The following is a 15,317-nucleotide window of genomic DNA, read 5'->3' on the forward strand; positions in this document are numbered from 1 at the left end:
TTAAAGACTAACCTCCCGGCACTCATCCACGTCTCTGCAGTGTTGACCATCTGCAGCAAGAACATATCCTTCTGCACATTCACAGCTGAAGGATCCCATTACATTACGGCATCGTCCATTGCGGCATAATGTAGGCATAATGCGGCATTCGTCAACATCTGAGAGTGTGAAGAATAATTTTTGTTCACAGCTAATCAAGTTTGAAGCAGTCAAATGACAGTTATTGATATCTACATCTAGTTATGGATTTATACAACTTTTATTAGAACAAATATGACAATCTTTTGATCTCACAAATCAAATCCCGAAAAGAATGACTCTATTTAAATTAAATTAAATTAAATAAATACTAGTACAAGGTAAAACATTTAATTAATTGAAAAATAGTAATCATATACTTACCTATACAATCATTGTTATGACTAAGTTTGAACCCTGGGTAACAGTGGCATTTGTAATGCCCCACAGTGTTAATACAAGTTCCATTGTTGCAGATATTTGGGTGTCGAAGGCATTCATCAATATCAACACAGGTATCCCGGCTAGGAGCCAAGATGTAGCCGTCATTACAAAGACACTGGAAGCTGCCTTGGAAGTTCTTACACTCACCATTGCTACAGATTCCTGGCCGTTCTGAACATTCATCGATATCTGCAAGATATTTTAAAAACATTGTTCATCTGAAACATTAAGAATGCCTTAGGTATTACATTAATTAATGCTTAATTAACAAAAATATCAAATTATCCACATTTAACCAAAAACATTTTTAATAATTTTGAATATTCATTCATTCATTACTTGACAGTGTTCCATGGAGCTTTGGGGATATGAGTGAGCAAGATGTACATTAATAGAGAGAAAAGCAGTGTAGCAATCAGAAATTAAGTCTGTACATTGTGTTAAAAACTTATTGCTATTAAATTGATGCGTTCTAATTGTGCTTATACGCTGTGTGTGGCAATTAAATAATGAGACTACACACCTCCTACCACACAGCTGTATGGGGGAGTTGGTACTGGAATGCAGTTGACCCTGAATCTTCAAGAGCAGCCACCATTCATTTCATCTTTCTATCTACTTTAGTTTACTTCTGAGCTTTTGTTGTAACGGACATTCTTCTGTAGTGGTGCCACAAGCATGGTGAACTTAAAAATTGAGCGGCACATTAACCTCAGATTACTTGTGAAATTAAAAAAGTTGGCAGCTGAATGTTTTCATACATTAAAGGAGGTGCTTGAAGATAATGCTATGTCACGTGCAGAAGTTTTTGAATGTTACAAACAGTTTTCAGAAGGCAGGAAGAGTTGAAGATGATGAATGTCCCAGTCAATCTATGAGTTCAGGAACTGAAGCAAACATTCAGAAAATTAATAAAATTATGTGGAATCACCAATACCTGAGCATCTTGATGCTCATAGACATGGTGAGTGTGAACAAAGAGACAGTAAGACAAATATTGCATGATGAATTAAACATGAAAAAAGTTTGTGCAAGACTTGTTCTGAAAAACCTCTCTCAAGAACAAAAAGGCCATCGGAAGAACATTTGCTCTGATGTCTTGGAATGACTCAACAAAAAACTTTATTTTCTTATACGTCATCACATGTGATGAAACGTGGATCTTGCAGTATGACCCACAAACAAAGCGTCATTGCCAAGAATGAAAAAAGTATGGACAAGCAAGTCAAAATTTAAGGTAATGTTGTTCATTTTTTATATGAGAAGTGTTATCATAATGGAATGTGTGCTGAGGGTCAAACTGTTAACCATAAATATTACAAAGAAGTTCTAATCAAGCTGAGGAAAAGAATAAGGAAGAAAAGACTGAATTTGTGAAAGAACAATGAGTGGATTTTGCATCAGGACAACACGCCAGCCCAAAATGCTGTTATCTGTGAAATAGTTTTTAGCGGACAAGTGCATTTCTGTTCTCAAACTTCTATACTAATTCACCATTACTGGCTCTCTATCACTTTTACCTTTCAATTGAAATGAAAATTGCATAGGAAGGGAATGCATTTTTAGTCTGTTGAAGAGGTGAAGGGAGAAATGACAGCATTATTGAAGAGGGTGACAACAGATGACCTACAGCACTGCTCTGAACAATGGAAGGCACATATCCAGTGGTTCATAGATAGGGGAGGGGAATATGCTGAAGGGGATAACAGTTAGTTGTAAATTTATTCACATTAAAATCACATTTCTGACACCAGTCTTATTATTTACTTGCCACACCTCATATTCAATAAATGAAGATGAAAAAATTTACAGGAACCCTGCAATATGAGAAAGCGGTTGCTTATCGCCTTATAGAAATCAGCTGCTGTTTATCTACTAGTTCCTTCTTAAAATCTGCGTAAGTACATTGCTTACTGCCAAAGAATAAGACCTACCTCGATGTTATATGAATAGAGATTGATTTGCAGTTAACAACATTATTTGTTATACGAGGTGCATTCAATTTCTAAGGCCTCTGATTTTTTTTCTCCGGACTGGAAAGAGATAGAAACATACGCATTGTTTTAAAATGAGGCCGCGTTCATTGTCAATACATCCCAGAGATGGCAGCACCGTATGGCAGATGGAATTTTACCGCCAGCAGCGAGAATGAGAACTGTTTTAAATACTTAAAATGGCGACGTTTTCCTTACTTGAACAGCGTGCAATCATTCGTTTTCTGAATTTACATGGTGTGAAACCAATTGAAATTCATCGACAGCTGAAGGAGACATGTGGTGATGGAGTTATGGATGTGTCGAAAGTGCGTTCATGGGTGCGACAGTTTAATGAAGGCAGAACATCGTGTGACAACAAACCGAAACAACCTCGGGCTCGCACAAGCCGGTCTGACGACATGATCGAGAAAGTGGAGAGAATTGTTTTGGGGGATCGCTGAATGACTGTTGAACAGATCGCCTCCAGAGTTGGCATTTCTGTGGGTTCTTTGCACACAATCCTGCATGACGACCTGAAAATGCGAAAAGTGTCATCCGGTGGGTGCCACAAATGCTGACGGACGACCACATGGCTGCCCGTGTGGCATGTTGCCAAGCAATGTTGACGCACAACGACAGCATGAATGGGACTTTCTTTTCATCGGTTGTGACAATGGATGAGACGTGGATGCCATATTTCAATCCAGAAACAAAGCGCCAGTCAGCTCAATGGAAGCACACAGATTCACCGCCACCATAAAGATTTCGGGTAACCACCAGTGCTGAAAAAATGATGGTATCCATGTTCTGGGACAGCAAGGGCGTAATCCTTACCCATTGTGTTCCAAAGGGCACTACGGTAACAGGTGCATCCTACGAAAATGTTTTGAAGAACAAATTCCTTCATGCTCTGCAACAAAAACGTCCGGGAAGGGCTGCGTGTGTGCTGTTTCACCAAGACAACGCACCCACACATCGAGCAAACGTTACGCAACAGTTTCTTCGTGATAACAACTTTGAAGTGATTCCTCATGCTGCCTACTCACCTGACCTGGCTCCTAGTGACTTTTGGCTTTTTCCAAAAATGAAAGACACTCTCCGTGGCCGCACATTCACCAGCCGTGCTGATATTGCCTCAGTGATTTTCCAGTGGTCAAAACAGACTCCCTAAAGAAGCCTTCGTCGCTGCCATGGAATCATGGCGTCAGCGTTGTGAAAAATGTGTACGTCTGCAGGGCGATTACGTCGAGAAGTAACGTCAGTTTCATCGATTTCGGGTGAGTAGTTAATTAGAAAAAAATGGGAGGCCTCAGAACTTGAATGCACCTCGTACTCAGAAGCTCTTCTTTCCATCTGGTACTCTAACATATATTCACAAAGAAGGTGCTTTAGAAATTTTGATTGATTGATTGATTTGATTCGATTTTGATTTTATTTCATGTTCCATAGGTCCAACTAGGTTGGGTTCGCAAGGACATGCAATGAGTCAGTTGTTTACAAATACAATATGATAATCTTATAGCATATACAGACATTTGAGTACATAATAATATAAAAATGTATACAGTAAATTCTTTGACCAGCAATACAGAAAAAAGAAAATACATATTTTCTTAGAATCATTAAAGCACTACAGAAAACAGATACAGAGCACACACAGATACAGAGCTCAAGTTAAACAACATTCTTAGTGCTGTTATGTCAACTTGTATTATATAATATTAAAATTTTACAATTTATTTAATTACAATTTCATCTAGACTGTAAAAAGCTTACCACTACGTATGCTCCATCACTGTTGCATTGTTTGCATTGACTGTTCATCTTGTACATGTTCAACTCCATAGAGCATTAATAAAGAAAATAAACCAAAAATAAACTGCACTAAGCCACAGATCATAGGTCCAAGACTTAACCTCTTCGCTTAAAGGTAACACAGGTTATTTGAAATGGAAAAGAATCTATGGCTGAAATATAATTATCTGAGCATGTAAAGTTGACATTAGGACTCATCTCATTACCAACACATTCCCACCAACTGAAGAAGCTAATTTCAATACCAACAAAATCCCACCAGCTGAGGAAATTATCAAAAGTGAAAATAATCGCATGTTCCATTTCTCAATGGGGACATATCTGATTATTTATTTATTTTACTTTGTTTATTTATCAAGTTCTGTGGGGCCATGGGGATCAACTCTACTTGGGAATGGTGGAAGTCAGTACACAATTTACAGAATTCTGGCTAGAAAATTTACAAAGAAAGTCTTAAAGAATAAATAAAAGATGAAAAATGCAGAAGGTATAAGAATAAATTACACATTAAAGAGAAAAATTCTCAACTACTGCAAACACCTGAAGATAATAGGAGAGTGTGACATGGAAAACTTTTAAGTTGGATCTGAATACTTGGAGTTTATCACTCATTCTTTTCAGTTCTGTTGGAAGAGTACTGAAAATGAAACCTGGTGAATAATGTTTACCTTTTTGCACAATGCTTAAAGTAGTGTTACCCAAGTGTACGCCATTTTTCCATTTAGTGCTCACTGAATAAATGCTATAGTTTTTTCTGAATTAGCATTGTTGACAGCAATATGCATACGGGATGGCAGAGTTAGATTTCTGAGACACCTGAACAATGGCAGTGTGAACAGCTATGGAGATGCATCATGTAAGAAATTAAAGATGAGATGAACATATCTATCACAAGAGCAATGATGGTTTTAACTCATTCTATCATTATTTTAAATGCAGAGTGCTGCAAACAGTACAATTAGAAAGTTATTCATATGTGGAAGAGTGTGTATGAAACATTACTGAATTTCAACGTTGAATGACATAAGGTTCTAAGTAAAAAGTGAGGTTCTAAGTATAAACTGAATGTTGGTTCTATTTTATGCTCTGGCTTCCTAACATGTCCAGGATGAAGTGATTATGGGAAACAGTGGTTCCCCCCTCAAAGAGGGAAGTAATCACTGGATTTTATAAAACAAGAAAGCACATTGTTTGGTATAAGGTGCATCTTAGGAAAAGAATAGATTGCACACCTCATGCACACATGACTGCTACCATTGGCGGTTATGACTGGAAAGAGACTCTCATGTGAATAACAATCTGCAGTGGAGGTGGGGAAGGAGGAAGGATACAGATGGGGGGAGAAAAGAGCACTGTCTGTTGAGGGGTGCAGGGACTAGAGACCTCCACACATTGTGTTGGGTAGTACAGTATGGGAGAAAAAATGGAGAATGGAAAAGGAGACCCTGCCTTGAGGACCTTTTAAACTTGCCACATCTCCCAAAACTCCCACCAACTCTCCAAATCCAGAGCCCAAACAATCTTGGAACACAGCTGTTAATCTTTCCACCAAAATCCTTATCTCCACAGAAGTTTCAGTTCTATCAAAAGGCCTCACTTTAGCCCTATACCCAAATTTAACCATGTTGGACTTGTCAAAAACCTACTCTCCCTCTTCTGATGCATGCAAAGGAAACATTTCTTTGTCACAATCCCTACAACCAAAGCCAACCTAATTCCAACAGTGAACTCTTCATACCACTATCTAACAGCGATCTTCCCCCACTTTCCCTTAACCTTCCAGAAATTCCTTACCTCCAACTCAGTCTCACCATCCTTCCCCAGGCCCCTTCCTAGGAACACCAACCTTTCAGTAGAGGAAAGAACAGCCATACACTGTCTCAAAAGAGATGCTGACCTAATCATCCTCCCTGCGGACAAAGAATCCAGCACTGTTGTGATGAGTTGCAGTGACTACTGGGCGGAAGGCCTCACCAGTTGTCTCACTCATCCATTTATAAACTCCGCCAGTAATCCCCTCCCAGAAGTCCAGAAGTCCTCTATTTACTGCTTAAAGCCTTAGGCCCTTCCCAGAAACTCTCCCCTTAATCCATTTCCCTCCTCACCTCTGAAACACCTTGCACATCCACCTTCTACATGTTCTTCAAAATTCACAAACCCATCAGTCCTGGACACCCCATTGTAGCTGGCTACTGTGCCCCTAGTGAATGGATTTTGGCCTCCATTGATCAACTCCTCCAATCAACTTTCCATAATCTATCCTAGCACATAAAATATACCAACAACTTTCTTGACCGACTCTCTGTTGACCACCATCCATCTGCCTATAATCTAGCCTCCCACATCAAAGATACCAAGTACTTCCTTCACTGTCTCTCTACCATTCTCAACCCTTTACCTCCTGGTTGCTGTTGATGCCCCTTCCCGTACCAGCATTCCTCATACCCACAGTCTTGCCACAATTGAACACTAACTTTCCCACTGTCTTTCAGATTTCAAACCCACTTCCTCATTCATTATTCACCTAACTAACTTTATTTTAACACATAACTACTTCTCCTTTGTAGGGAAGGTACACAAAAAAATCCGCAGCACAGCCAAGGGCACCCGCACTTCACATCCCACGCCAATCTGTTTAAGAGCCACCCAGAGGAAAACTTCCTGGCATCCAAAAACCATCTGGTTCAGGTTCACTGATGATATCTTGATGATCTGGCCTCAGGATCAATACACCTTGTCCTCATTTCTTCACATCCTCAACACCTTCTCTCCCATCCCATTCACCTGGTCCTCTTCGATCCACCGTACCACTTTCCTAGACATTGACCTCCTCCTCTCTGATGGCTCCATCCACACCTCTGTCCACATTAAACCCACCAACCACTAGCACTACTTGCATTTTGACAGCTGCCATCCTTTCCACATTAAAAAAAAATACCTGTCACATAGCCTTGCCAGTCGTGGACGGCCTACCTGCAGTGAAGAGAACTACTTTCCGATGTATGCTGAAAGTCTTACCAGGGCCTTCACAGACAGGCACTATCCCAAGGACATAGTATGCAAACATATTTCCTGTGCCATTTCCCCACACACGCTCAATCCTCCCACCACCCCCAAGAACCAGCTACAGAAGAGTGCCCCCTTCACCACCCAGTACCACCCTGGACTGGAACAAATGGACCACATCCTCTGCCAGTGCTTTGACTACACAGGCCAATGAAATTTTTTTACAAAACTTTTTTACCTGGATAGCTGATCTTTATAGATTTTTATGAGCTGAATCCAAATCAAGCCTTAGTTTTTTGTATCACCTATAGTTTTCGAGCAATATGCTTTTTATTATACAGTATAAAAATCTTATGCTATGTGGTAAATGGGGAAATTAATAAAACACTTTGTTACAACATAAGCATGGTTTGTACTTACAATAAGCTACTTAAAACAATAATATGTGTCAATAGAAGTTTCACTTGTCAGCTGGAATTGGTCTGTATTTTCTTTCTCTTTTTTCTTTGAAGCTTCTTGTGTGGGTAGCTTTTTCTATGATGAGTCACTTGCTGAACTTCTTGGTGAAGTGACCAACAGTAGTCCCGCATTATGTTGGTGTTCCAGTGGCCTTGATAGCATTTTTCCATTACTTTAATGTCCTGGTGAAAACACTCTCCTTGCTCCTCACTAACATCTCCCACATTGTCTGGGATTAATCAAGGTGACTGTTCAAAAAGTGAACTTTCAGGCTCATTAAACATCCTAAAGTTTTAAACTTCTTTAACATTGTAGCTATAATAGAAACATATTCTGAGTCTTTTTCATGTCCTAAGAACTTTTTAACAACTTGCTTGAATGATACCCGTGCTTCTTTCTCCTTTAAGGTAATTGTGGATTCAAAGTTAACATCAAACATCGATTTTCTAATGTCAGGTCTAACAAAGACACCTTCTTTAGTTTAGCTTCTGAATGGTGTGAAAAATTTTGGCAGAGATACTTAAAACACGGTCCATCTTTAGGCAAAGCATTTACAAACTATTTCATTAGGTCTAACTTTATATGTACAGGTGGTATGAGTAGGTTTTTTGGATCTACAAGGTTTCTGCATAGAATGTTCTTCTCACCAGATTTTAAAGACACCCTCACAGGCCAGTTCTTTCTGCACCAGTGTTGATCCCTAGCACTACTGTTCCGTTCACACAAGAAACATGGAAATTTGGTAAAGCCACCTTGTTGACCAAGGAACATGCATGTTACTTTTAGAATGCCACATATCATCCAACTATTAGCAGAATAGCCTATTTTATTTAGCACTATTTCTAGGTTTTCAAAGCTTTCTTTCATATATACAGAATGTCCAACAGGTATAGATGCATACATGTTACCATTGTGTAATAAAACAGCCTTTAAACTAGTTTTGGATGAATCAATAAATATCTTCCAGTCTTCCTTTTTGTATACAATACCAAACTCATTCATCAGACCGGGAATGTCTGAGCAGTACACTAAATCACTTTCTTGTTGAAAAAACTTTCTCATTCTATACATGTACATGCTGGTTCCAACTGCCATAAGTTCTTTTCCTTTAATTTAGAGCCAAGCAATTCAGCCTTTTCTTTCGTTAAGCCCAGATCCCTAACCAAATCGTTAAGCTCGGTCTGAGTAAACAATTTGGACTCTAGACTTTCTGTATTACAATGGAATTCATCATCATCTGGTTCATGTAAACCAGAAAATACTTCTGTTGGAATAGAATTTAAATCAACTGGTGGTTCAGGAATCAGCAAATCTACACCATGCCCTTCTGGTTGGATGGTGGACAGAAGGTTAGGGTAGCTTATTGCCTTCTTGGTTTTCGAATTATGACCAGTAATATCAACACTGCAAAAATAGCAATCATCAGAATGATTTCTTGGCTCCCTCCATATCATAAGAACAGCAAATCTAAAGGCTTTTTTCTCCTTTTTGGACGTTTTCTCAGATCTTCAACATGCACATAACATACCTTATGCACCACCCAAGATTTATTTCGATCACCAAGTTTAGATCCAAAGTATGATAGATAAATCTTTTTCACGACATCTGTAATGTTTCTTTGGTGTTTTTTAAATCACAGATTCACCTCAAATGTAACAAAAACTGTCAGCAGAATTTTTACAACCACGATTAGACATTGTACTGAGCACATGTACAGGAAACAGGAAAGTGAGTGAGGTTAGGTTGACAGTAAACAAAAGACCACCTGTTAACACAAAAATAGAATTGATCTTTTTTTTGCCAGAAAATGTTTCTCAGCAGTGCTACCAACGTCATCTACATTCATTACACCTCCTTTTCAAATTATTTTAACTATATAAAATCTGTTTCTTTAAAAAATTGCTTAATTTAATACATTTAACTGTAAAATGTGAAGAAATGGTGGGTGATACAGTTTTTTAAGCATCATATTTGGATTTACCATCCTAAAAACATAAGAATAAGGTATTTTCAGCAAAAAAACTTTTTCCATTGTTGGCCTGTGTTATTTATCATCACACCCTGAAATGAGGGATATCCTATCCAAGACCCTTCTCACCCCTCTAAAGAGGTATTCCATCTCCCATCCAACTTCCACAGCGTCCTAGTCCATCCCTATGCCACTCCCAATCCCATCCCCTTGCCACAGGGATCATATCTCTCGGCCAAATCCTTACACCCAATGCTTCCTATTCCAGTTCTGTCGCAGGCATATTTTACTCTAACAAAGATCAAGCCATCTCTGAAAGCAGCCTGTTTTACACTATCTTTGCTCCAACCATGGTATTTTTTTATATTGGTATGACTACCAACCAGCTGTCCACCACGCTGGACATCTACCACCAAACTGTTGCTGAGAGCAAAGTAGACCATCCTGTGGCACAGCATGCAGCAGACCATAACATGCTTGATTTCAATGGCTGTTTCAAACCCGGGCCATGTGCATCCTTCACTTGAACACCAGCTTTTGTGAACTGCAAAGATGGGAGTTATTCTAACAACACTTTCTCCACTCCTGCAATTATTCCGACCTAAGCCTATGGTAACCTACTGCCCCCACATCCTCCACCGAACTGTTTCCACCCCTCATTCTATCACTTCCTCACTTTTCACATTCTCTCACCCTCCTTGTGTGCTGCACTCTGCCAATGCACTTGCCTGTCCTTTCCCCTTCCCTGCTCCTCCTCCCCCCCCCTCCCCCCATTCCTGAGGCTGTGGCTGGCAGTCTCTCGCCCCTACATGCCATTCTCTCTCACCCCCATACCCTGCTAACCCTCTCCCCTTCCTTGCCCCCATTCCAGATTGCTATTGACATGATGGTCACATTCCAGTTGGAACTGCTGGTGGTAGCGGTCATGTGTGTGGGGTGTGCTTGCTTGTGTGAATGTGTGTGTGTTTTCTTTGCTGAACAGGTTTTGACTGAAAGCAATAGTGTGTAACATTCCTACTGTTGTGCCTGTCTACAGCTCAAAAGGTCATCTTTATGATCAGTAGCTATCTATCCTTTTCCTAATATTGAAAAATGGAAAATCCAGGATAACAATAATGACAATTGCTACTCATCATAAAGCGTAAATGTTGGGTCGTAGACAGATGCAACAAAAAGGCATCTAAACAAGTAAGCTTTTGGCCAAAATGCCTTCTTCTGAATTAGACAATACATACACAGACAGACACACGCAACCATTCATGCATTCATGGGAATGAAACTCTCACACACATGACCACTATCTCTGGGTGCCAAGACCCAACTGGGAGCAACTGTGCATGATGAGAGAAGCAACCTGAATGGTGATGCCGGAGTGGCCATGCGGTTCTAGGCACTACAGTCTGGAACCGAGCGACTGCTATGGTCGCAGGTTCGAATCCTGCCTCGGACATGGATGTGTGTGATGTCCTTAGGTTAGTTAGGTTTAATTAGTTCTAAGTTCTAGGCGACAGATGACCTCAGAAGATAAGTTGCATAGTGCTCAGAGTCATTTGAACCATTTTGATGGTGAGTGTAAGGAGAAGGATATAAGGGGGAGGGCCAGCAGGATAGTAGTGGGTAACAGTAAAGTGGTACTTGTGGGAACATACAGGGAAAGGCGGAGACTGGGCGGGACATCTAGGCGCAATTGAGAGGTTAGACAGAGAGCAGGGATGTGAGGCAAAGGTGGGGCGCCATAAAGGAGACAAGTAAAAGGCTGTGGGTGCTTTGGTGGAACAGAAGGCCGTGTAGTGCTGGAATGGGAACAGGGAAGGCGATAGGTGAGTAAAGGACAATGACTAACACAGATTGAGGCCAGGAAGGTTATGGGAATGTAAGCTATATTGCAGGTAGAGTTCCCACCTGCGCAATTCAAAAAAGCTGGTGCTGATAGGAAGGATCCAGAGGGCACAGGCAGTGAAATGAAGAATATTGTGTTGGGCAGCATGCTCAGCAACCGTGTAGTCCAACTGTTTCTTGTCCACAGTTTGTCAGTGGCCGTTGATGCAGACAGACAGCTTGTTGACTGTCATCCCCATATTGAACACGGTGCAGTAGTTGTAGCTTAGCTTGTAGATCACTTGACAGGTTTCACTGATAGCCATGCTTTTGTTGGTATAAGTGATGCATGCGATTGGACTGGGGTGGGTGGTGGTGGGAAGATAAAGTACTGGCCATTAAAATTGCTACACCAAGAAGAAATGCAGATGATGAATGGGTATTCATTGGACAAATATATTATACTAGAACTGAAATGTGATTACATTTTCACGCAATTTGGGTGTATAAGTCCTGAGAAATCAGTACCTAGAACAACCACCTCTGGCCATAATAATGGCCTTGATATGCCTCGGCATTGAGTCAAACAGAACTTGGATGGCGTGTACAGGTACTGCTGCTCATGCAGCTTTAACACAATACCACAGTACATCAAGAGTAGTGACTGGCATATTGTGACGAGCCATTGACCAGATGTTTTCAACTGGTGAGAGATCTGGAGAATGTGCTGGCCAGGGCAACAGTCAAACATTTTCTGTATCCAGAAAGGCCTGTACAGGACCTGCAACATGCGGTCATGTATTATCCTGCTGAAATGTAGGGTTTCGCAGGGATCGAATGAAGGGTACAGCCATGGGTCGTAACACATCTGAAGTGTAAAGTCCACTGTTCAAAGTGCCATCAATGCGAACAACAGGTGACCGAGACATGTAATCAATGGCACCCCATACCATCACGCCGGGTGATACACCAGTATGGCGATGACGAATACATGCTTCCAATGTGCATTCACTGCGATGTCGCCAAACATGGATGCGACCATCATGATGCTGTACACAGAACCTGGATTCATCCGAAAAAAAAAATGACGTTTTGCCATTTGTGCACTCAGGTTCGTCATTGAGTACACCAGCACAGGCGCTCCTGTCGGTGATGCAGCTTCAGGGGTAACCGCAGCCATGGTCTCCCAGCTGATAGTCCATGCTGCTGCAAACGTCGTCGAACTGTTCGTGCAGATGGTTGTTGTCTTGCAAACGTCCCCATCTGTTGACTCAGGGATTGAGACGTGGCTGCATGATCCATTACAGTCATGCAGATAAGATGCCTGTCATCTGGACTGCTAGTGATACAAGGCCATTGGGATACAGCATGGCGTTCCGTATTACCCTCCTGAACCCACCGATTCCATATTCTGCTAACAGTCATTGGATCTTGACCAATGTGAGCACCAATGTCACGATACAATAAACTGCAATTGCGATAGGTTACAATCAAACCTTTTTCAAAGTCGGAAACGTGCTGGTACGCATTTCTCCTCCTTACACGAGGCATCACAGGAACGTTTCACAAGGCAACGCCGGTCAACTGCTGTTTGTGTATGAGAAATCGGTTTGAAACTTTCCTCATGTCAGCACATTGTAGGTGTCGCCACCGGTGACAACCTTGTGTGAATGCTCTGAAAAACTAATCATTTGCATATCACAGCATCGTCTTCCTGTTGGTTAAATTTCGTGTCTGTAGCACGTCATTTTCGTGGTGTAGCAATTTTAATGGTCGGTAGTGTTTTTGGAACAGGTCTTGCATCTAGGTCTATCATAGGGATATGAACCATAAGGCAAGAAGTTGGGAGCAGGGGGTGTGTAGGGATGGACAAGAATATTGTGTAGGTTTGGGGGCGGTCGAATACTACAGTGGGAGGTGTGCGAAGGATAGCAGGTAGGACATTTCTCATTTCAAGTCACGAGAGGTACCTCATTTCAAGTCAGGCCGAGAGGTCCTTGAAACTGTGGTGGAATGTGATTCAGTTGCTCCATTCCTGGGTGGTACTGAGTCATGAGGGGAACGCTCCTCTCTGGCTGGAAGGTGTGACTTTGGAAGATGATGGGTGACTGGAGAGATAAGGCATGGAAGATCTGTTTCTGTACAAGGTTGGAAGGGTAATTACCCTCTGTGAGCGCCTCAGTGCGACCCATGGTATATTTTGAGAGAGACTGCCCATCACTACAGGTGTGACAGCCACAGGTGGCTAGGCTGTATGGAATGGGCGGCAGCTGTCGAAGTGGAAGTATTTCTGGTGGCTGGAAGGTTTGATATGGGCAGAGGTACTGATGCAGCCATCTTTAAGGTGGAGATCAACATCAATGAAGGTGGATTGTTAGGTTGAATAGGACCAGGTGAGTGAATGGGGGAGAAGGTGTTGAGATTCTGGAGGAATGTGGATAGGGTATCCTCACGCTCGATCCAGCTGAGGAATCTGCCATCGATGAACATGAACCAGGTGAGGGGTTTGGGATTCTGGGTGATCAAGGATTCCTCTAGATGGCCCATGAATAGGATGGCATAGGCTGGTGCCCATAACATACCCCGGATTTGTTTGTAGGTGGTGCCTTCAAAGGAGAAATAATTGTGGGTGAGGATATAGTTGACCATGTTGACCAGGAAGGAGGCTGTAGGTCTGGAATCTGTTGGGCAGTGGAAGAGGTAGTGTTCAATGGTGGCAAGGCCAGGGGCATTATTGATGTTAGTGGAAATAGAGCAGTACGTAAAATATCATCTCAGAAAACACTTCCACCTGTTCACTTCCTACTCCCAACTTGGACTACCACTATGCACCACCTCTATAACAGTCTCCAAATTTCCCCCATATCCCCTCACAGCTGGCAAACCCTGCCTAAAACTCCCTCCCACCACCATATAAAATCTAGAACCTAAACAGGCCCGAAACACAGTCACGAAGCTTTCCTCCAAAAGCCTTAATCCCACTCAAGTATCAGCCTTACCTTTTGCCTCACTCCAAAATTCTATCATGCTGGACTTGTTAAAGACCTTTTCTCCTTCTCCCCGTTCCTACAGTGGAAACACTTTTTTGCCATCAACCCTACCAATCTGACTCAACAAAAGACCAATGTAAAACCCTGTCTGACTCAGTTCACTAGTCCATCCAACCATGATCCGCCCCCACTGCCCCCTAATCACCCCCATTAGTTTTCCAGAATTTGTTAACCTTGAAGCTTACCTCAGCATCATTCCAAAAATCCCCCACACAGTCTTTTTGTTGTATCTGTCTGCAACACAACATTTCCACTATATAGTGAGTAGCAACCTTTTCCTAGTATTGTTGATATTCCAACCAAGAGTTCACATTGTTTGATTAAGTGTATCTTGTCAGGAAAGTACGTGCTCAAAAGAAAGGTTTAGATTATGAGGAAACCTATGCAGCAGGAATTAAGCACAATTCACCCAGGTATCTGTTCACGCTTGCTGCCAAACAAGATTTAAATATTGATCTTTTAGATGAAGTCATTTCATTTTTAAGGTGAATTAGCTGAAGACATGTATGTTTAAAGCCCAAAAATCGATACAGTTACTAAAAAAGTTACACATATTTATCCAGATACTAAAAATGCAATTTATGGTTTTAAATGAGGTGGTTATTGCAGAATCTTAAACTGTACAAGATACTGACAAATTTTAATTTCAACAAGTCAACTGCAAATCTCTGTGTTTATCAGAGAAATTAGATGAATAATATATTACTAACCTACATCTACATGGGTGTAATGTAAATTTTCAGCACAAATTCACAGAAGAGA

The 15,317-nt window shown here is 41.2% G+C and overlaps 1 protein-coding gene across 1 annotated transcript in view; it reads right to left on the reverse strand.

The window, feature by feature from the left end:
- LOC126198519 (fibrillin-2-like) overlaps positions 1-15,317 on the reverse strand; it is a 732,236-nt gene that overhangs the window by 145,526 nt on the left and 571,393 nt on the right. Inside the window, exons 37-38 of the mRNA XM_049934905.1 lie at positions 403-651; positions 13-158 (exon numbers count right to left, since the gene is read on the reverse strand). Coding sequence (XP_049790862.1) covers positions 13-158; positions 403-651 — 395 coding nt within the window. The remainder of the gene's footprint in view (positions 1-12; positions 159-402; positions 652-15,317) is intronic.

Source organism: Schistocerca nitens, chromosome 8 (genome assembly GCF_023898315.1).
Source record: "Schistocerca nitens isolate TAMUIC-IGC-003100 chromosome 8, iqSchNite1.1, whole genome shotgun sequence".
Classification (NCBI taxonomy): domain Eukaryota; kingdom Metazoa; phylum Arthropoda; class Insecta; order Orthoptera; family Acrididae; genus Schistocerca; species Schistocerca nitens.